This window comes from Tachypleus tridentatus, chromosome 10 (genome assembly GCF_004210375.1).
Source record: "Tachypleus tridentatus isolate NWPU-2018 chromosome 10, ASM421037v1, whole genome shotgun sequence".
In the NCBI taxonomy this organism is placed as follows: Eukaryota; Metazoa; Arthropoda; class Merostomata; order Xiphosura; family Limulidae; genus Tachypleus; species Tachypleus tridentatus.
The window spans coordinates 15105020-15128314 of NC_134834.1; the positions used below are offsets into that span (position 1 = coordinate 15105020).

General features: G+C 39.0%; 1 protein-coding gene across 3 annotated transcripts in view; it reads left to right on the plus strand.

Moving 5' to 3' along the window:
* Positions 1–23295, plus strand: part of LOC143228770 (uncharacterized) — a 128224-nt gene that overhangs the window by 89710 nt on the left and 15219 nt on the right. For 2 of the 3 annotated variants that reach the window (XM_076460107.1, XM_076460105.1), the window contains exons 5-6: positions 11887–12072; positions 18439–18543. In XM_076460107.1, the coding sequence (XP_076316222.1) occupies positions 11887–12072; positions 18439–18543 (291 nt within the window). The remainder of the gene's footprint in view (positions 1–11886; positions 12073–18438; positions 18544–23295) is intronic. The other variant, XM_076460108.1, reaches the window with a different exon arrangement.

A 23295-nucleotide genomic window follows, 5' to 3' on the forward strand; every position in this document is an offset into this window, starting at 1 on the left:
TCTGAAATAACACTGATAACACTGCACAACAAAGTTTTAGAAAAGTTTTGCTTCCTGAAAAGTTTTTGCTGATTGTGACAGGTACCTGGTGGGTGAGCACAAATATAGTTTTGGTTTTGCTTCATCACGTAGGAACTCTGAGAAATAGACAGTTAACTGTTTACTGGCAATAACGTATTTAATTGCGTTTATGTTTCTAATACACTATTAAGTTCAACATAATTAAAAGTGTTTTGCTCCTGATTTTCGTTTGTATTCAATGTCCGGTGCATCACGTTGCAGTGTCTAACAGTAGTCAGCAAGCATTGACGGATTCCAGTTGTCCTGATATCGTTTTTCCATTGTAGCAATGTCCTGGTGAAACTGAAGATTTCGATGAAACGACACGTGATGGACAAATGTGGATGTCATTTTCGTGATCAGCAGCCAAAAATCTGTAAGAAATATCCAACAGTGTTCAACAAGCAAAAACTTTGAGTTATTGAATAGTTGTCCAAGCCTGTCGTTCAACCATTAATTTAGCGACTAATCATCAGTAAGATAGAAATCTCTGTTCGGACTGTCATTTGGTCAGTTACGTCCATTGTCCGACTGTCTTGGTCAAGATTCCTTTGGAGTGATTGTTCTGTACGCCTTATGCAGTAGCTGGTTTTGAGATGTCAGCATAACTCTTCTTTGCATCTGCTTCCCAGTGGCACGGCGGTATGATCGCTGACTTACATTGCTAGAAACCGGGTTTCGATACCCGTTGTTTAGTTTTGTGCCTGATTGCAAACAAATAAACCTTCTTTGTGTCTTTAATATGAAAACAAATTTGTAAAAGGCGAACAGAATTTTTATCGAGGTATTTAAGAACTCGTCTTCGGTTGTTTATGTCATTTTCAAACGACGGTTACTAACAGTTATGTTCGTGGAAAACGCGTGTTAAAGGACGAAACTGGAAATTTCGAAACTTATACGACTGTCATGTTCATGTTCATTTCATATGATCCCAATATTTCGGCTCAGTCACGTCAGAACGAAAACAACTGGAGTTGTTGTAACCTGATACGAAAAAGAGAGACAGTAAACCGCTGTTATCCTGTCTTTGTCGCGGTCTCAATTTTGTTTTAAACTATGCATTCTGGGGTTTTGCTGTTTCGTCGTCGAAAGTCTTGACCTCCCCTCGAAATATATCCACGAACTAGTTCTCCTAGTGTGGACATGAGAAGCAACTTTGTTGGGTTCAAAGGTCACCACTGTCACCGTTATGAGGCGTATAGAAGGTTGGTTTCTATACGAGTGTATTTAAAACGTACACCATTTGGTTTTGTTGGGGGGGGGTTTGCTTAAAATGCATTTGAGACGTCAACCAGCTGTGGCGAGACTGCTGTTAAACCACTTTCGCTACAGCCAGAGGGAACTTTGCAAAACGAATGCTCACTTCTTTTGTGACGATAACCAGACAACACTCCTACGAAAAGGTCTGACATTTTTGCCCTATTGTCGCAAGGGTTGAAGGTTGTCATACAAACAAAGAAAGGATAATGACAGTCGTCATGTGATCCTATTTCTATGACACGTTGGATGTGGGGTCAGCTGGGTTTCGTAGTAACGGTAAGTAATGGTGTGAATAAGTAAAGAAAGCTGGCTGTTATTTCTGTGGCCATAAACGTTTTTTTTGTTTTCTGGACAACATGTGATTGGGTCCACAACAGATGGAACGAACCCTCTAACATATATTTTATTAATGAATGCCAAGTGTCAAATATTTTGCTATCTCTCATTCATTCAAACTGGATAGACATTATTCTATTATTTTATTATTATTATTATGTTTTGATATCAGGAAATAAAATTGTTACCTAAGCAGTTCTTAACTGTGTTTGTTTCCGTTTTTCGAATTTCGCGCAAAACTACATAAGGACTAGCCGTCTGTAATTTACCGGTGATAGAATTGGAAGAGAGGCAAACTAGTCAGCACCACCCATCACCACCTCTTGGGCTACTCTTTACAAAAGAAGAGCAGAATTCATCGTTACGTTATAACGCCCTCACGGCTGAAAGGTCGAGCATGTTTCATGAGAGGATTCGAACTTTCGACCCGTAGATTGCCAATCGAGCATCCTAAACACCAATAGAACGCGGTATTCTTGAACTTATAATAAATTGCTCGTCATGGCCAATTGGTTAAGGCACTCGACTCGTAATCCCAGGGTCACGGGTTCGAATCACCCTCACACGAAACATGCTCGTTCTGTCAACCAACAGTGGACAACGGCTGTTTCTTGAGCGAAGCTACGAATTGGATCATGTGGACTCTGTCCACTGCAGGCAATCGAACCCCGGATTTTCGCTTTTCAAATCCGTTAACTTACCTCTTGTTCAGCTAATTTAGCCACAACAGTTATCAGAATAGTTAAAGTGGTATTATATTACAGAACTGCTATCCACAAGCATCTGAATAGGACGTCAGTCAACACACGCAGATCAGTACCAGAACAACAACTATCTACTCAACCAGCTGGAAATCCTAACTGGTTCCACAGGATTATCTACTCAACCTGCTGGAAATCCTAACTGGTTCCACAGGACTATCTACTCAACCTGTTAGAAATCCTAACTGGTTCCACAGGACTATCTACTCAACCTGCTGGAAATCCTAACTGGTTCCACAGGACTATCTACTCAACCTGTTAGAAATCCTAACTGGTTCCACAGGACTATCTACTCAACCTGCTGGAAATCCTAACTGGTTTCACAGGACTATCTACTCAACCTGCTGGAAATCCTAACTGGTTCCACAGGACTATCTACTCAACCTGCTGGAAATCCTAACTGGTTCCACAGGACTATCTTCTCAACCTGTTAGAAATCCTAACTGGTTCCACAGGACTATCTTCTCAACCTGTTAGAAATCCTAACTGGTTCCACAGGACTATCTGCTCAGCCTGTCGGAAATCCTAACTGGTTTCACAGGACTATCTACTCAACCTGCTGGAAATCCTAACTGGTTTCACAGGACTATCTACTCAACCTGCTGGAAATCCTAACTGGTTCCACAGGACTATCTTCTCAACCTGTTAGAAATCCTAACTGGTTCCACAGGACTATCTGCTCAACCTGTTAGAAATCCTAACTGGTTCCACAGGACTATCTGCTCAGCCTGTCGGAAATCTAACTGGTTCCACAGGATATCTACTCAACCTGTTAGAAATCTAACTGGTTCCACAGGACTATCTACTCAACCTGTTAGAAATCCTAACTGGTTCCACAGGACTATCTACTCAACCTGTTAGAAATCCTAACTGGTTCCACAGGACTATCTACTCAACCTGTTAGAAATCCTAACTGGTTCCACAGGACTATCTACTCAACCTGTTAGAAATCCTAACTGGTTCCACAGGACTATCTGCTCAGCCTGTCGGAAATCCTAACTGGTTCCACAGGACTATCTACTCAACCTACTGGAACTCCTAACTGGTTCCACAGGACTATCTGCTCAGCCTGTCGGAAAGTTTGATTGTTTCCACAGGACTATCTACTTAACCTGCTGGAAATCCTAACTGGTTCCACAGGACTATCTACTCAACCTGTCAGAGGAAGTAAACGATTGAAACCCATACGAGATTCTGGGGTAGTCCTACCAAATTTTGACATATTTGTTTATGTATTTATACAGTCCTCAACGATGGTTTATAATGCTCAATATCAAAACCAATTTAAAAACGTACAACAACAGTATGAGTCAAATTGAAGGTAACACTGTATGTCCCTCAGAACATGACAAAATATAATACCAGAAAGGTAGCGGCAGATGTCAAAAACTGACCTAGCACATTCTTACTATCAGAGGATTGTAAGAAAACCAACAGTAGGCCTTTTGATTTCATTTTTAAAAATGTGTAATGAATAAAATTATACGGTTCTTAGCACGTTTGGATTACCTTGTAAGATTTTGTCCTTTATCGATGAACCCGACATTCCTGGGCGGTTAGGGCGTTCGACTTGTAATATGAGGGTCGCGGGTTCGAATCCCCGTCGCACCAAACATGCTCGTCCTTTCAGCCATTTTGGGCGTAATAACATGACGGTCAATCCCTACATTCGTTAGTAAAAGAGTAGCCCAAGAGTTGGCGGTGGGTGTTGATGACTAGCTGTCTTCCTTCTAATCTTATAATGCTAAATTAGGGGCGGCTAGCGCAGACAGCCTTCGTGTAGCTTCATCGATTCTGAACTTAGCGCTATTTCTTACCAATGAGCTTAAAATGGCCCCATAGAGAAGGATGTACGCTAACACAAGAAAGTTGTCCAAAATTATAAAACTTATATTCCCGATAGACGTGTTTGTTGTTTTTTTTGTTTTGTTTATCATGGATATTAAAGGTTTTGAGTCAAGATGTAGTGGAAAGTTGTTTGTTTGTTTTTAAAGCAAAGAGTTTATATTTACTGATATCGGAATGAAATGGCTCCAGGTCAAACACGGTTCTCGAGAAAGTGGCCACGTTTTGTTACGTGAGAGACTACTGACACCAAATCTGTACATTGGCCCACTTTTTTTAAATAGTATCAGCCTGAAAGAAGGAGGCCAAGAGGCTGGCGCCTAGATCCCTAGGAGCAGAAAATAAGGGAAAAGTGTCAGTACAGAAAAACATTGTGCGTCACCTTAAACACTACTGATAGTAATGCGCTAAAAAAAGTAGTTTGCTTCTCGCAAGAGACATCACGTTCTGAAAAAAAATATATATATGTCACCTTTAACCTTTATCAAACACTAGTAATAATGTATGTTTAATAATGACCTTCCATAGAGTGCCTTTATGGACTTCATTTAGTGATAACAACATTAATTAACGTACAAATAATATTGTACGTTACACACATTGTGAGACGGGGAAAAAAAACCTATATTGTGATAGTTTCATAAAATTAGGTTTCAAACGAGTGAACAAAATATTTGGTTGAATTACGTTCAACAACGCTTTGTATAATCAGAACCAAAACCCGCTAGGCCTAGTTCTGTTACTTTCAACACTACTTTTCGCCAACCAGAATTGTGGACGTCGGATAGATAAACCAGAAAACAGATAACGTTTAATAAGTTAACTCCACGTTTTACTTGTAAGTTGTAAATACCCCTATAGAGATTATAGTTTCTATCATTAAGGATATTTATGTTTAGTAGGTCTTGAGCATGTTGTAGGTACTAATCGCTGATTCTTTCGAGATTTAAAACTAAGTTGGTAAGTGACAGTGAAAATGTTAAAATTCTTATTCGCTATATAATTTAACCCAGCTTTAAATGTGTGGGTTTGTTTTTCTTGTTGGGATAAACCTTAGAAAACAATGGTTGTTCCTTATTACGTTCGTTTGTTTAGTTTTGATATAATACATACAGAAATATTTCATCTTTATTTATTACAAATTTAAATTATGTTCTTCAGACTAAAACGCCGGGCGTGGCCTAACAGTGTTCCGGGCTGTGGACCCCAAGGTTCAGGGTTCGCGCCGTGTTGTCCGGATCGGTATTTAGGCCACAACGAGGGAAGGTCGAATGCAATATAGGAGTTTGCCTCCTTTATTTACTGTGTTCTGGACTTACAACTGGTGGGGAAAATTTCGTGGAAACTGGGATACAACACGTGTTTCTACTTTCCTTATCTCGGCGCGTAGTGCTGCCGCAAATTGTTTGAAGTACAAAGTGACACTGTTGGCTATCTGTGCATTACCCATCACGGATATCGAAACCCAGTTTTTAGGAGTATAAGCCCGCAGACTATGCCACTGGGGAGGGGGTATTGTCGCAAATTAAAGAAACAAAAACTGAGTCGGAAAGTTGGGAGTAGGTGCTGTTCACTGGGCCTCTTCTTTCTAGTCTATTAGGTCAAAATTAGGGACGGCAAAACACAGTCAGCCCTCTTATAACATTACGGTCAAAATTAGGGACGGCAAAACACAGTCAGCCCTCTTATAACTTTACGGTCAAAATTAGGGACGGCAAAACACAGTCAGCCCTCTTATAACTTTACGGTCAAAATTAGGGACGGCAAAACACAGTCAGCCCTCTTATAACTTTACGGTCAAAATTAGGGACGGCAAAACACAGTCAGCCCTCTTATAACTTTACGGTCAAAATTAGGGACGGCAAAACACAGTCAGCCCTCTTATAACATTACGGTCAAAATTAGGGACGGCAAAACACAGTCAGCCCTCTTATAACTTTACGGTCAAAATTAGGGACGGCAAAACACAGTCAGCCCTCTTATAACTTTACGGTCAAAATTAGGGACGGCAAAACACAGTCAGCCCTCTTATAACTTTACGGTCAAAATTAGGGACGGCAAAACACAGTCAGCCCTCTTATAACTTTACGGTCAAAATTAGGGACGGCAAAACACAGTCAGCCCTCTTATAACTTTACGGTCAAAATTAGGGACGGCAAAACACAGTCAGCCCTCTTATAACTTTACGGTCAAAATTAGGGACGGCAAAACACAGTCAGCCCTCTTATAACATTACGGTCAAAATTAGGGACGGCAAAACACAGTCAGCCCTCTTATAACATTACGGTCAAAATTAGGGACGGCAAAACACAGTCAGCCCTCTTATAACTTTACGGTCAAAATTAGGGACGGCAAAACACAGTCAGCCCTCTTATAACTTTACGGTCAAAATTAGGGACGGCAAAACACAGTCAGCCCTCTTATAACTTTACGGTCAAAATTAGGGACGGCAAAACACAGTCAGCCCTCTTATAACTTTACGGTCAAAATTAGGGACGGCAAAACACAGTCAGCCCTCTTAAAACTTTACGGTCAAAATTAGGGAGGGCAAAACACAGTCAGCCCTCTTATAACTTTACGGTCAAAATTAGGGACGGCAACACACAGTCAGCTCTCTTATAACATTACGCGAATGTCAGAAACAAATCTAATACTAAAAAAAAAAGTTTTGTATATATTTTTATATATACGTATATGATTTAATTTATAAATCAGTCTATTACTTATTATTATTATTATTATGCTTAGCAGTTAATATATTAATAAAATTTTAATATTCTCAAATGTCTTTAAAGGCAAGGCCATAGGTCATATCGGTCTAGCATGGCCAGGTGGGTTAAGACGTTCGACTAGTAATCTGAGGGTCGCGGGTTCGAATCTCCGTCCCACCAAACATGCTCGCCCTTTCAGCCGTGGGGGCGTTATAACGTGACGGTCAATTCCACTATTCGTTGGTAAAAGAGTAGTACAAGAGTTGGCGGTGGGTGGTGATGACTAGCTGCCTTCCCTCTAGTCTTACACTGTTAAATTAGGGACGGCTAGCGCAGATAGCCCTTGAGTACCTTTGCGCGAAATTCAACAACAAACAAACAAACATAGTACATATTGAGGTTTATGAAATTTGTCAAACTAACCCCAAACACCCGTCCTTATCATACTGGCAATAATTTTAAAAGTAAAATGAAAATATCAGACACCAAACCTAGGGAGATAATCTCCACTCGTCCCCCGCTAGTACGCTAAAATCAGGAGTTCGATTCCCCTAAGTAGATAGTCCGATGCAGCTTTGCTATAAGAAAACACACACACACACTAATCTCCACTCGAGCTACCTAGCTATTTAAATTATTATATTACAATATAATCTACAACATAAAACCAGCGACAAAATGTTAGGCCTAAAGTTACTCGGTAGAAACGACGCTTTTATATATAGTGTTTCGTTATTTATTCTCCACATCATGTGTTGATTTTTATCTATTGTACAAACTACGGATCGGAACCATATTTGTTTACTTAAGTGCCTGTCTATTAGGCCAGAAACAGTTTACGAGGAAAGTCAGCTCTGACGAACATGTACTCTAAAGTGTTTTGAAAAGTGTCTGTACTTACAGAGCGATGCACGATTTAGCTTCTAACCAGGAGATTTGTTACTATAGCTACACCGTACCGTTAGACACTACTATTCTGAATTCAGTAGTATGTAATTGTTTAGTAGCAAGTTGTTCCTTCTATCATGTAGGCTCTAGGTCACGAGAAATCGACGAAAACCATCAGGTCGCTAAAGTTTCTATTATAACTACAATTTTGTTGTCAAAACTTATAAATAGTGTATCCAGTGAACATTGTAAGCGTTAGTTTTCAAGTTCTCGTCATATTTACCCGGCATGCCTAAGTGGTTATGGCACTCGACTCGTAACCTGAGGGTCGAGGGTTCGAGTCCCCGTCACACCAAGCATGCTCGCCCCTTTCAGCCGTGGGAGCGTTATAAAGTAACGATCAATCCCACTATTCGTTGGTAAAAGAGTAGCCCAAGAGTTGGCGGTGGGTGGTGATGACTAGCTACCTTCCCTTTAGTCTTACACTGCTAAATTAGGGACGGTTAACTTTTCACGAAATTCAAAACAAATCAAACCAGTCGTCATATTTCTCCATATTAAGATTAAAATATATTTCAACAGCTTGGGTTTTCTTTTAATAAAAAAAAAATCTTATTTAAATTAGCACTTTATATTATGTTTGCACGCTAGAACTTAACTATAGATTAACACCCTTTGTCAGTTTTGAGGTTAAAATGAACTAGTGTTTAACGCAGGTGCTTGTTTAATTACTTATGGTTCAAACACAAAGTATTCATAACAACAAACTTTTATCCTATTCTGTTTGAGCGAAATTTTTGTGGTGTCACGTTTGTCAGTCAGTTGACCTGGCATTGGCTAGGTGGTTAAGGGGCGCTCGGCTCGTATTCTGAAGGTTGCGGGCTCGAATCCCACTGTTTTTTTTATATTTGCTCATGAAGTTGGCGGTAGGTGCTGTTGGTTAGCTTTCTTCCATCTGAGTTGGCCAAAGAAGACAAATGCCGAATCGATTGTTACTTGAACAGATGTGTTTATCCAAACAGTACACCCAACCCATCGATATATAAACTCCATTTAATAATGAAATCAATAAGATATTTTGTTTTCATGGAGCAAAGCCACATTTGACTATCTGCTGCGTACACCACGGAAAATCAAACCTAGAATTTTAGTGCTGTAAGTCCATAGACTTGCCAGGCCCGGCATGACCAGTTCTTTAGGGCGCTCAACTCGTAATCTGAGGGTCGCGGGTTCGATTCCCCGTCACACCGAACATACTCGCCGTTTCAGCCGTGGGAGCGTTATAATGTTACGGTCAATCCCACTATTCGTTGGTAAAAGAGTAGCCCAAGAGTTGCCGGTGAGTGGTGATGACTAGCGCAGATAGCCCTCGTGTAATTTTGCGCGAAATTCAGCAAAAAAAAACCAAAAACATAGACTTACCGCTGTTCCACCGAGGGATAATTTTCTTTTAATTTCGCGTAAAACTCCGTCGCGAAAAGAGAGGTCGTAAGAAGCAAAAGTTTAGCGTGCATGATATAATGGGGTTGTGATGAATCAGTAGTGTATTGTTATGAAATACTAAAATATACTGTCGTTAAATTTTGTTTGTTTATTTAGCGCATATCTTGATGTGCATATCAAAGGTGTACAGCCCAAGATTTTAACATTATAATCATCCGCTGAGCCACTGGGGGCTCTAACACTACAACCTGGAGTTCGATCCCCGCGACAAGTGCAGAGCAGAAATCCCATTGCGCAAATTAAACCTGAGACAAATATCTTGTGTTAATTGGTTAATCACTAAACCAATTGACCAATGAGGAAAAGAAAAAGCTATTACGGATTTTCTACTGTAGGTTGGAATCACTGATTGGTTAACTTTCCCGTACAGACTTTAGCAGTTTTTTTTTTTGTGACTTTTTTTTTTTTCAAATCAAGCCAATAATTGATAACATTGTTCACTTCTTTACCTCAATGTTTGACAGACAGCCTTGACATCGCGCATGCAGTCCGTCTCCTCGTGCGAATTCCCCGTTCCCCCGCGTGCCTAGCTCTTCCTGTTGAACGACCGGTATATGGGTCAGGGACATAAACAAGAACGTTTGTGCGCATGCTCAAGGGAAAACTGTTATGCGACAATCGATCTTCCCTTCTGGAACAGAAAGTAAAACTTTTCGCACTTGGTAAAAGAAAGAAAAAAAAATCGCATATTTATTTTATTGTTCTTGGTTTAATGTTGCAATGGCCCCTTATTATGACCTCTTCTTTATAACTCACGTGCGAAACATTTGGAATATTGAGTGACGATTTAGTTTATCTGGAGAGACTCACGGTTCAAAACTACAACCCGGAGGTTATGTTATCGACCTCTCTGCTCTGGTCGTCCTTCACACATGTTAGGTCGAACAGCCTAAACCCTGTGTTTCTTGTTGTTTTTTTTTGTTTTTTTAATTTCGCACAAAGCAACTCGAGGGCTATCTGTGCTAGCCGTCCCTAATTTAGCAGTGTAAGACTAGAGGGAAGGCAGCTAGTCATCACCACCCACCGCCAACTCTTGGGCTACTCTTTTACCAACGAATAGTGGGATTGACCGTAACATTATAACGCCCCCACGGCTGGGAGGGCGAGCATGTTTGGCGCGACGCGGGCGCGAACCCGCGACCCTCGGATTACGAGTCGCACGCCTTACGCGCTAGGCCATGCCAGGCCCTGTGTTTCTTGAAAGGTGAAACACCTAGAAGTGAACTCCTTTTATGATTCACATTAGAATTTTATGTTTCTCCCCGTTACAGCTGAAGTTTTGTTGGTGTGATTGTTTTTAATGGGAGGGTGGTTGCTGTTGTTGTTTTGAATTAAGCACAAAGCTACACAATGGGCTATCTGTGCTCTGCCCACCACGGGTATTGAAACCTGGTTTTAGCGCTGTAAGTCCGCAGACATACCGCTGAGCCACTGGGGTAGAGGGGGCGGGAAATAATGAAACAAAAGCTTGGATCGTCTAACATCGCACGTTTACGAAGTTGGGGGAGTTTTCATTGATAATTCGATCTCGTGTACGATTGTGAAGATAATTTGTTCGTCTCAGGTTAAAGTTACACAGTGGTATTTTTGTTCTACGCTTGCCGCGGAAATCGAGCCCCAGATTCTAATGTTGGATCCCCCAGTGTGTCGTCGGCAATAGGCGGAATGATTCTAACGCGAATTATTCGCAAGTGCGCCGTTTTCCTTTTCTTTGAGGATCGTTATAAAAACTATTTGTGGGAGTTACACATTTATCGTTTCCTTTCCTCCATTTATTCGACAGTATGTCTGAAAAGTTGTGACACTAAAAATTCCGTTTTCGATGCCCCTGGTGGGCAGAGCATGAACAAGCTATTATAACACCTTTTGCTTAAGAGCGACCAGCCAAACTCCATTTTGAAACGCATCTCAATATTTTGAAGAGCGTAATTTTTCCACATAAAAGTTTAATTATACGTGAATTTAAAGACAAAAATTATGGCATAAACGCTTTCTGTCTGTGTGTGTGTGTGTAGCTATTTTAATCAGAATTAGTTTGCGACCGAGATTCTCACCTGGACCCAAGATATTGGAAGCGTTTCGTGTGCGAAAAATTTACTCAAATATTTAATATCATATCTATTGAGTTTCTAGTCCGGTACTGTTTATTACGACAACTTTCACGGTTTGTTGACAGCAGCGCCCTCTGTACACAGATCGGTATGCGTGGCACTGATTTCAAGAAGGGGATTTGCAATGGAAAACAATAATTTAGATTTATGATTTCAGTTTGATATAATTTCGTAACTTAGCGATAATTTAAAAGCGGCTGAGTTTAATTAATGCAGATAAATACTTACTTCCTATGTTTTTTATTACGTAAAATTATGCAATATTTTTCATCTTCTGAAAATGGAACACGGATGCAGTTTGATACTTTGGACTGATTTTAAACAATGTCTTTGACAGATTTCTTCTCACTCAGTTGCTTTGTGATTTTGTGTTACTTTCATTGTCTGAATTATTTGGTTTCGACTTTACAGTAAATGGATCCTGTAGCGATACACAGTCCGACTTCAGAGGTACCAGTGGTACTCTTCTCTTGAAAAGGTCCTCGGGTCACGACAGCAAAGCCACAACATTGCTTCAGAATATTCTTCAACAGCCTCCTCAGAGCTTACCATACTCTCTGACTCAGCATTCAACTTTATCCTGCAACAGCACTACAGGTCAGTTAAAGGAACTTGAGTGAAACTGCTGTGCGATTGGTTATACTTAAAATCGGGGGTCAACACTGATTAGTTATACTTAAGGTCAAATATTACGCTACACGGTTGTATTTCGTCTCGCACGTTACGTTGTGTATGTGTGACGTCATATTTGACTAAGTTGGTCACTTGTCAATACATTTGTTTATTATTACCGATATATATATGTAAGCTAATATTTCATGCTTGAAAGGCTGGCCCTCGTTTGAAACACGTGTTAATGTATAAAACTAAACGTTTTTAAATTCTTATACGTGAAAACACCGCACGTGGCTCGCGCTCATGCACACAGATATCCGTGATCACTCATCTCAAGTCATACTTAAAGACTTCGAAGGTGGTAATGTGTGGTAGTTAGCTTCACAGATGCAAGTAACATTTATGGTAGTGTTTAGGAGCTACGTACACAGAACGTATAAAAACAAGTCATAAAACGTATGGGTTTACTCATACGTTGCATTAGTTCGTACGATCGCTAATAATGTAAGTTAGGACTGGTTAGTATGTTACTCTTGTGTTCCTTATTGAGAGACACGTGTTTAGGGGCTTTCCCTCTTACCATGTCCGTGAATAGACAGTTGTAACAAATCCTGCTTGGACGAGGTGTCTGGATATTTGGCACGACTTTCAGACCAGTAAACCCACACAGTTGGAGGACAAAACCCGATCTTTTCCCTCTCATAACCAACTTGACCCTGTGTTCTTGTCCTTGCACTCACGCATGAACTTCCCCATCATTACAAAGTCGAAGGTTGCAGAAGGGATTATACAAATATAGCTTAGTGTCTCAAGGTTAAATAAGTAAGCGAAGGCCAGTAATGAAGAGGTTATTTGGTTTAAGACCAGCTTATGACCCTTAATCCTGTATTCAGCAAACAGATGGTCACGTTATGAACTTAAATACTTGGGAAATAATACTTTAGGAGCTGCTAGTTATCGGCTCAATCTGTACTCGAGACGAGATAAACGCTCATGTGAACTGGCCACGAGATTAGAGAAAGTGTTTTAGAAATAAACATAAGAATTCGTACGCTGTTACCACATTTTATTCGGAACTCGAACCCTTCTTCATCAAGGGCAAGAGAAAGATAAAGAGAGATTCGTCTTTCGAAAGCGCTCGGGTTTTAGGGTTTCGCACTTCTGTCTTTAATTAAAGTTTAGAATCGACGTGTTTTCCTAACTTTCACAAACAAAATTTCTTTAGAAATATTAGAGAAACTTCGCGCAGTGCTAACCTTTCGTTAACTTCAATCATGTAATTTAAGTTGTCTAAAAATGAACTCACACTGGTAAGGCTTTTTTGGCATGTTGTCAATCTGAATGAAGCAGGCCCCGGCATGGCCACATGCTTATGGCGTTTGTCTCGCAGTCTGAAGGTTGAGGGTACGAATCCCAGTCTCACTAAACGTGCTCGCTCTTTCAGCCATGGGGGCGTCATATTGTGATGGTCAATTCCACTAATCGTTGGTAAAAGAGTTGTGCAAGAGTTGGCGGTGGGTGATGTTGATGACTAGCTGCCTTCCCTTTAGTCTTATACTGCTAAATTAGGGACTGCTAGCGAAGATAGTCCTCATGTAGCTTTGCGAAAAATTCAGAGACAAACAAACGTAACATGCTACATTTTGAAGTGTCCGCTAGTGGCAAGGCGATGTGTCTGTAGACTTACAACACGAGAAATCGGGTTTCGATACCCGTGATTGGCAGAATGGAGATAGCCCATCGTGTAGCTTTGCGCGAAATTAAAAAAAAAAACAACCAACCTGAACTCACTCTATTTGACATATGAGCAAAAACTAAATCCTCAAATAGAGACAGTTTAGGATTAACGTATAGTTGACTCGTCACGGAGAGGGCAATCAATTAGAAGCGTCTACCACTGTTATAACACTTCCCCTGGTTGGAGTACAGAGTGACAATACAACTCGATCGACGGCCCTTTTTGCACACAAATCTCTAGGCTACATCAGGCCTAGAAATACTGTATTAAGTCACGAATTGAAAAAAAAAAAAAAGACAATACTGGGATATAAAGAGAGTAAAAATAAAAACGGATTTACGTGCTATGGAACAAAAACTGCGTGGCAAGTAATATTACATTAAACTTCTATTGAGCTTCTGGAAATAATAAGTCGCAACTTATGGAAAGAAAAAAAAAAACACTTAGGCTCATATTATCAAGTGGTAGAGAGCTGGTAGAACCTGATGGTAAGGACGCTCGACTCGCACAATGTGGGTCTCAAGTTCGCATCCCGTCACGGAACGTGCTCGCCATTTCAATCGTGGAGACGTTAGTATGTGAGGATAAATCCCACTTTTCATTAGTAAAAGAGTATCATAAGAGTTGACGGTGGGCGGTGTTGACTAGCTGCTTTTCCTCTGGTATATCACTTCATAATTATGGACGCTGACGTAGATAGCCCTTGAGTATATTTTGCGCATTCAAAACAAAGAATCAAGTGAAAGGACTTTTACTTTGACGGCGTTGTATCATTAGAACTGTTCTGGAAAAGGTTGTTTCCTCTGTCGAATCAAACGAAGAAGTCCCCAGTGGCTCAGCGGTACGTCTGCGAACTTACAACGCTAAAAACCGGGTTTCGATACTCATGGTGGGCAGAGCACAGATAGCCCATTGTGTAGCTTTGTGCTTAATTCAAAAACAACAACAACAAACGAAGAGAATAATGTATTAAAAGATACTATTACTGTTTGTCTGAGAGCAAAGCCATTAGTTTATATGCAGTGTCCACCGTGGGAAATCGAATTCCGGATTTTAGCCTTGTAACTTCGTAGATTTACCACTGTCCTACTGGACGAGGTTAAAAATAAAGGTAATAGAAAACTGTTTATAATGTCAAGGATTATGACATATGGACAAGGTGAGTGTGTTTGTGTGTTTTTTTTATTGCAAAGCCACATCGGGCTATCTGCTGAGCCCACCGAGGGGAATCGAACCCCTGATTTTAGCGTTGTAAATCCGTAGACTTACCGTTGTACTAGCGGGAGGCGGGACAGGGTGAAGCGATATGTGCACTTTGTAAGATCAGTAAAGAAATAGTTGACCTTAAAAACAACCACAGCCTATAAGGGGACCATAATCGTAAGAGAACCACTGTTGTAAGTGATTTCTCAACAACTTTTATTTAATTTTTTTAAAATTGATATCGGATTTACCAATAGTTAAGTTAATAAAAAATAATAATGGATAAAATAATTAGTTCTAATGATTGACAAATTTCTAGAATACAGTTCGATCAATTTCTGTTTCTTTGAACCCTCACAGAGAGCTTGGTACCTTGTAAAACATGACAGCTATTCTGTAGCTTGTGGTCTTTAACAAGAAACTACATTTGTTGTGTTTTTTTATTAACATTGTAGTACCTATTATACGTATAATATTTTGCTCATGTTAAACGTCTCGTGCTATTACGTATTTATCTTTACTACTCAATTTTTGGCAACTCCACTAAATTAAAAAAACAAACAAAACAAAGCCTATATATATGAATAAATAAAAAATTTAACAAAGACTATATATATATATGAATAAATGAATCAATATCACGTAATCCAACTGGTCTCCGTTACTGTTGTCTGGTCACGTGGAGCGTGCAGCAAGCACACTAACGCAGCTGGCGCGCTCCAGACAGGACATTACCCTTGGCTCGTAGCATCATGCTCGTTTGAGCACGATGTTGGAAGGAAACAAAAAAAAAAAAAAAAAAAAATTGAACGTTGCGCGATCAGCTTACGAAGACATAACAAACTAACAACTCCATGGAAGGAAGGCACCTCACAATATACAGCTTATTGTTATATACCAGTGTATAAATTACAAAATTCTCCTTCATCAAACCATTTGGGCTTAATAGATGATAAACACGGCGGAGTTATCGTGTTTTTAAGGCGTAAACGAAAGTTGATACTTGTGTTTCTTCAATTAAAGTCGAGAAAACATACTATGAAGTAACTTACACTTGACCATTCGAACCCCGGTGGGTCAACGGTAAGCTTACGGATTTAAGAACGCTAATTTCGGCGTTTAATTCCCCTCCTGGTGGATACAACAGACAACTCAGTTTTTCGTACTTATAAATATGTCTTTTCCAGTAGCGCCCTTTTAGCCATGGGGGTGTTATATAGTGCGGTTAATCCCATTTCTCTTTGGTAAAAGTGTAGCCCAAGAATTGGCGGTGGGTGCCTTTCCTCTGGTCTTATACTGCTAAATTAGGGACGGCTAGCGCAGATAGTTCTCGTGTAGCTTTGCGCGAAATTCAAATACAAACAAACAAACTTTTCCAGTAGTGCACGTGAAAAACCTCGTGTATTAGGATAAAGACAGATGTAGTAAACAGACCAGAAAAATAAAAAAGCTGAACAGTAAGAAACTATGTATTAGCTTTGTGTGCGTGTGTGAACGTAGGTATCTGTCTGTAGTTAGTGGCTATTTGTACTGACCCTTATCTAGGTCACGGTGCTACCAGCGAGGGTGGGGCAGAGTGTCACGTTTACTCACTATAGTCTGTTTACTTGTTTTTATTTAAAGATCTAGACAGCCTTTACAAAACAAAAATAACAGGACACGTGAGGAACCGTTAAGTGTAACGGAACCCCCTCCTCTCACCCGTGGAGGGCCAGAAAGTGACCTAATTTCACTTGACTGTTTCTTTTGACCAGAGCACTAAGGGGAGTTGTTTGTGTTTTTTTTTTTTTTTTTTTTTTTTTTATCCTTTCACTCGAACATCTGAGATCATATCGTTTGTTTCGATGGTCAGATATTGTGCTTGTTGTTTGAAATGTGGTGATTTATATTTAAGATGGCGAGCCATCCAAGCTGGTAAACAACGTATATTTCTTGGTAGAATAATGTTCAGGTTTTACCAGTAATTGGTCGTACAATGTTCAGGTTTTACCAGTAATGGGTCGTACAATGTTCAGGCTTTACCGGTAATGGGTCGTACAATGTTCAGGTTTTACCCATAATGGGTCGTACAGTGTTCAGGTTTTTTGCTTCTAGTGGGTTGCATATGTTCAGGTTTTGCCTCTTAGTGAGTTATGTGATGCTTAGGTTTTCCAACTATAATACTATATAATTATAGCTTGTTTGTTTGAAGTTAAGCACAAGTCTACACAATCGCTTATCTGTGCTCCGTTTGTTACGGTATCGAAACCCGGTTTCGAGCATTGAAACTCCGGAAACATACCGTTGTGCTACTTGAAAGACTTAATCTTAGTTATAAAAAGTAATAAACTTTTCTACCGCCAGGAAATAAATAAATTTATCCATCCCTAAAATTAAATTCGATTAAAAAAAAACAACAACATATATATATTTTTTTTCGATTCAAAGTCTCAAATGGACTTTAATATTGCGTTTGATCTTGCTTTTGTTTTGTTTTGAATTAAGCACAAAGCTACACAATGAGCTATTTGTGCTCTGCCCACCATGGGTTTCAAAACCCGTATTTTAGCGTTGTAAGTCCGCAGATATACCGCTGAGCCGCTAGGGGCGTTTGATCTTGCACTTCCATCATACTGAATTATTTGACACCTTCGACTACAAAGTAAAATATATGTGTGTGTATATATCTCAGTCGCTTTCGATTTTTTTATCCTGTTTAATGTACTGTTATAAAATTTTGTGGATTCCGGAACGTATTAAAATATAGCTTTTAAAAACAAGCCATTCAGTGGCAACTTAATTAATGTAGGCTTTTCCTACGTACACATTAAGGTAGAGAAACTACCATTGAAAGTTTTCTTTAGGTAGAAAGACACAGAAGAAACTGTAAAACTATAGTTCGAGTTCTCTCAATCTCTAACTCGTTTCGTGGCCTCAATGGCTCCTTTCCTGTGGTAAAAAATGAGAAACAAAACAGCCAGAGATTAACTTCTAAAGCAATAAATAACATTGGATTTCCCCAAAGGGGCCGAAGACCGCCTGAAGAGGGTCACGTGCTATAACCACTCACACCGCTCTACAGTAGTGTGTTTTCTGTCACTCATTCAACAAACACAACACGATGCCACATACGAAACGTTCCAATTTATACTGTTGTAGCGTTAGTAAATCGTGCGCATGCCATAAATCATGTGAAGAATTATGCTTTCTGTAGACTACAACACGACATGATATTTTGGTTTTATACACTTTTGAAAGAGAACTTTGTTGGGGACCCTGCAGAAGTACAACTAGTTATAGTGTAGCATGCTTAATAATTATCCAAAACATTTAGGAACCTTCGAGAAAGATGTTGAAACTAAAGTTTACCTTGACTTCTCTTGGGGGGCTTCGCTTGTAAAGTAAAACATGTTTACTCTCGTCTGCAGGATCTTTACCTCCAAGTCCAGCGGACAGTGGCGTGTCAGACGTGGACAGCAGCAGTGGACTTCTGAGTAATGATGAGTCAAAACCAAGATACCATACCACCTCAGGTAAACAGATTAATTCAGACTTTACCAAAATACCATACCACCTCAGGTAAACAGATTAATTCAAACTTTACCAATATACCATACCACCTCAGGTAAACAGATTAATTCAGACTTTACCAAGATACCATAACATCTCAGGTAAACAATTTATACTTTACCAAGATACCAAACCACTTCAGGTGAACAGAATAACTCAGACTTTAAAAGGAATGCTATGCTAAAGGTATTCTATATGTCAGATTTATTTTCACTTGTCATTGACAAATAGTGTAGTAATTCCATATCTGAAACTCCTGGGATTGAACCTGATATTTTCGTAGATGAAACGAACATTTACCCAACTGAGTTGAAGTGTTATAATGCTTAGTTACCTGGTTATATCACTAATTAATGCACTTGGGATATTGTATTACCAAACATTTAGGGTTAATGTTGCCTTTTTCAACATTTAAAATAGGAGCATTGCGTCTATATTCCAGAACTTTGGTTTATTTTGGGTTTCCTAGAGGTGATTTATTTGTGTTATTTCTATTTTAGAAAATTATAACTATATTACGATTTTTGTAGATTTTGTTGTTTACATGTGCCTGTAGTAAACGATTCATGTGGTTTGTAATAATATAATTCAACATCTCAAGTGACAACTTTTCAAAATATCGATTTTGATCGACTTATGTGTTTTGTAGGTGGCGTTTTACTGAAAAAAAAAGATAAACGTATTTACATAATAATTAACTAAATATTTGTAATTACTTTTTTTATAATTTAAGTGTTCAGGTAACTGTAAGTTAATGATCGTACAGTAACATTACTATTTCTATAAACACGTTTCTTTCCCAGTAGGCCTAACGAAGATGTGTAACAGGCTTTGGTTGGCAACCAACACTGTGCGTTTGATTAGGTTCAAACCATACCTTACTGCTTTTAAAAGTTTTAAGAACCTTTTGGCTTTGTTTTCTTCAGTGGGAAGCCTACTTCGCGTGATGCTAGCTATCAATAACACGAATTAATTAGGATATTTAAAGGTCTAGCTATTACTCAAGTTAGAACAGTAGAGTGATTAATATGGTATGGCACACAAAATAACCTAACTCTAGGGACGTATGTATTTAGATACGTTTTGGACTGCCACTGATCCAGTTAGACTGAAGTTACTAGCTAGAAGATGGTCATGATATGAAACTGTTGATCTGATGGGTAATTAATTAAAATAACAACAAAAGAAAATAACATAATTTAGTCGTATCAAAGACTATTAAAGACTATCCCAGTAAACGTTGTTTTTTTTATATCCGACTTCATTATTTCATGTTTGGGATCATCCTGGAGGCAAGTTACTGTTTGTTCTGTAATACACTGTCTTACCATTAGTTCTCTCTAAGTGTTACTGTTTGTTCTGTAATACACTGTCTTACCATTAGTTTTCTCTAAATTTGTCTTACTGTTGGTTCTATAAGTAATAGACTGTCTTACTGTTGGTTCTATAAGTAATAGACTGTCTTACTGTTGGTTCTATAAGTAATAGACTGTCTTACTGTTGGTTCTATAAGTAATAGACTGTCTTACTGTTTGTTCTGTAATTGACTGTGTTATTGTTGGTTCTATAAGTAATAGACTATCTTACTGTTGGTTCTATAAGTAATAGACTGTCTTACTGTTGGTTCTATAAGTAATAGACTGTCTTACTGTTGGTTCTATAAGTAATAGACTATCTTACTGTTGGTTCTATAAGTAATAGACTGTCTTACTGTTGATTCTATAAGTAATAGACTGTCTTACTGTTGGTTCTATAAGTAATAGACTATCTTACTGTTGGTTCTATAAGTAATAGACTGTCTTACTGTTGGTTCTATAAGTAATAGACTGTCTTACTGTTGGTTCTATAAGTAATAGACTATCTTACTGTTGGTTCTATAAGTAATAGACTATCTTACTGTTGGTTCTATAAGTAATAGACTGTCTTACTGTTGGTTCTATAAGTAATAGACTGTCTTACTGTTGGTTCTATAAGTAATAGACTATCTTACTGTTGGTTCTATAAGTAATAGACTATCTTACTGTTGGTTCTCTATAAATCTGTCTTACGTATTTGGTTCAGTGTTTTATTTTAGCCTGAAACGTGGTGTTGTTTTTGACTATCCTCACTTATTATTCCTAGTCAGTAAAGAGCGAAGTCTAGACGGTTTTCTGATTTACGTCTAATTTTGGCACTCAAGGTCACAATGAATATCTTCTAGCGCAGGTGGGGGTGGGGGTGAGTGCATCGCCCTTTCGGCTCGTTGACCCAGATTTTTAGAAATTACTGACCAACCATAACGAGTTTTTTCTTTCTTCCTATCTTTACTTATAACCCAACTCAGACAAAACGTGGGTCACTTAGCGAGGGTTGAAAGGAGGGGTGGACGTACGTCTGAAGTCCCTATATGTTAGTCGAGATCGAGTACAAATGAATCCGAGGAAAATAAAAACTGGTGTCATTTCGAAAGTTTCTGCTACACTTTTCTTGTAAACTGTAATATAGAGATCGCTGTTATTCAGTTAGAATGTTAGTTGTTGTTGTCCCAGTGTTTAGCGTTGTAAGTCCGTAGACATGCCGCTGAGCCACTGGGTGGCAGAATGTTAGTTATTGTTGAACTGTTTCGTGTGACACTTAACTCATACAAATAATATTAATAATATATTATTACCAACAATAAATTTTATACTTTACAATGAAGTGTTCCCAGTGTTATTTAACATTCACTCTCCAATAACAAACAACATACTTTATTTCAAAAACCTCGAATGTTCCTTTCTACTCCTAAAACGAAATCAATTATTTTGATTTTTCGATAATCATTTATTTGGTCGACTCACCTTATTATTTGTCCATCCAGCACCGTCTCGAACTTTAGACTCCCCAGCATCTGGAGGCCAGCGTAATTTTCTGTATCGGACCCAGGTGGCGTTGTCTTGCCATCGTTCCAACCAGCTGAGTTCGCAAAGTCCATGTAAGTTTCTTGGACGCTGTATTGGCATGGGTAAAGTGGGTGTCAACTATGGAGATGGGAAGAAAAATTCATTATAAAAACAATGTTTCTTATTTAACTTAATATATAATACATTCACTAATGTTAAACACTGTTACCTTGGTGAACTAACAGGGTATAAAACATATTATACTATGTTCGATGGTATCTCAACCGTGATACAGTGTAACGAAAATACAATAAAGAAAAATTTTGAAGTGACTGGAGGGTAATTACCTACATTTTATTACTCTGTTGGTTCATAATTTGAGGTTGTGGGGATTTTATTACTCAATTGGTTCGTGAGTAAAGACACTGGGCGTTTTGTTGCTCAATTGGTTCGTGATTTAAGACAGTGAGGATTTTATTACTCAATTGGTTCATGATTTAAGACAGTGAGGATTTTATTACTCAATTGGTTCATGATTTAAGACAGTGAGGATTTTATTACTCAATTGGTTCATGACTTAAGACAGTGAGGATTTTATTACTCAATTGGTTCATGACTTAAGACAGTGAGGATTTTATTTCTCAATTGGTTCATGACTTAAGACAGTGAGGATTTTATTACTCAATTAGCTCATGATTTGAGGCAGTGGGGATTTCATTACTGATTTGGTTCATAATTTAGGGTAGTGGGGTTGACCTGACGTAAAAGTTGGTCAAGGCCTGGGTTTTTTGGCTGCAGCCAGTGTTGTCCATCTCTACCGATGATATCAGTTTGTACAAATAAGGGCCACTCACTTCTTCCTTAAGGCACGTTAGTGCCAGTGACCAGTTTTGATGCAGAGTTGTTCATTCTCGACCTCCATTTGTAAGATATGACTGGACTTCGTAACAGAGTGATTGTGAATGTAGTTTACATAAAAAACAGCAACAAAAACTCAAAGTCGTTTATTAACCCAAGTAAGGGTACAACGCTGCGGAAAGATGACCTTTGAACGTAACGTCCAGTTTCTTGTTTCTTTCTGAACATTGTCACTGAAAATAACGTAATTACCTGATGGATGATTGGAGAGGGAGTCACAGCGGTCAAGGCGTCCGCCATGGCTATCATTTGACCATTGAAAATAACTTGTTGGCGTTAGATGTTCACAATTTTCTCAACAGGCGCTTTTGAAGGTCCTTGGCACTCTGTCCACCCCGCCACTATTTCCACTCTCTCTTGACAACAGAAAGAGTTAATCCGTCTTCTATTCTTCATCTGGGCTTTTGTTACGAAAGGTTTCTTGACCACAGTTGAAAAGATGGTTTGCTGGCCTGAACTACCATAGCGTAAACGAGGAATTTTTGGACCAACCGAAGATTATATTTATAACAACTGTATTTAGTCAAAGGAGTGGTCAATGAGTGGTCTTTGTGGTGTGGGCAGTGAGCGATTACTACCTTCTTGAGGTGTTGTAACTACCGGTGGTCAGTCAGTCAGTGAGATCAATAATAGTTTCAAGTGTGTGACCTTTGATTGATGTGCGATAGCCAAACCAATAAGGCTCCTGAAGAGAATGTGGACACTTACAATTTTTCTTGATGACGAGAAATCTACTTGAAATAAAAATGTATCTCAGAACGGCTGGTATGGATATTAACCCTTTTATAGATAAGGAGAGAACAACGTTTGACCTTCCTAGGTCATCTTCAGGTTAAGAAGGACACAGAAACGTACCAGCCGTTCTGAGATACACACTTACACTTTTGTTTCACTAATACACAGCTTAGAATCTTGTTTTTGGATCTGGATTGAATT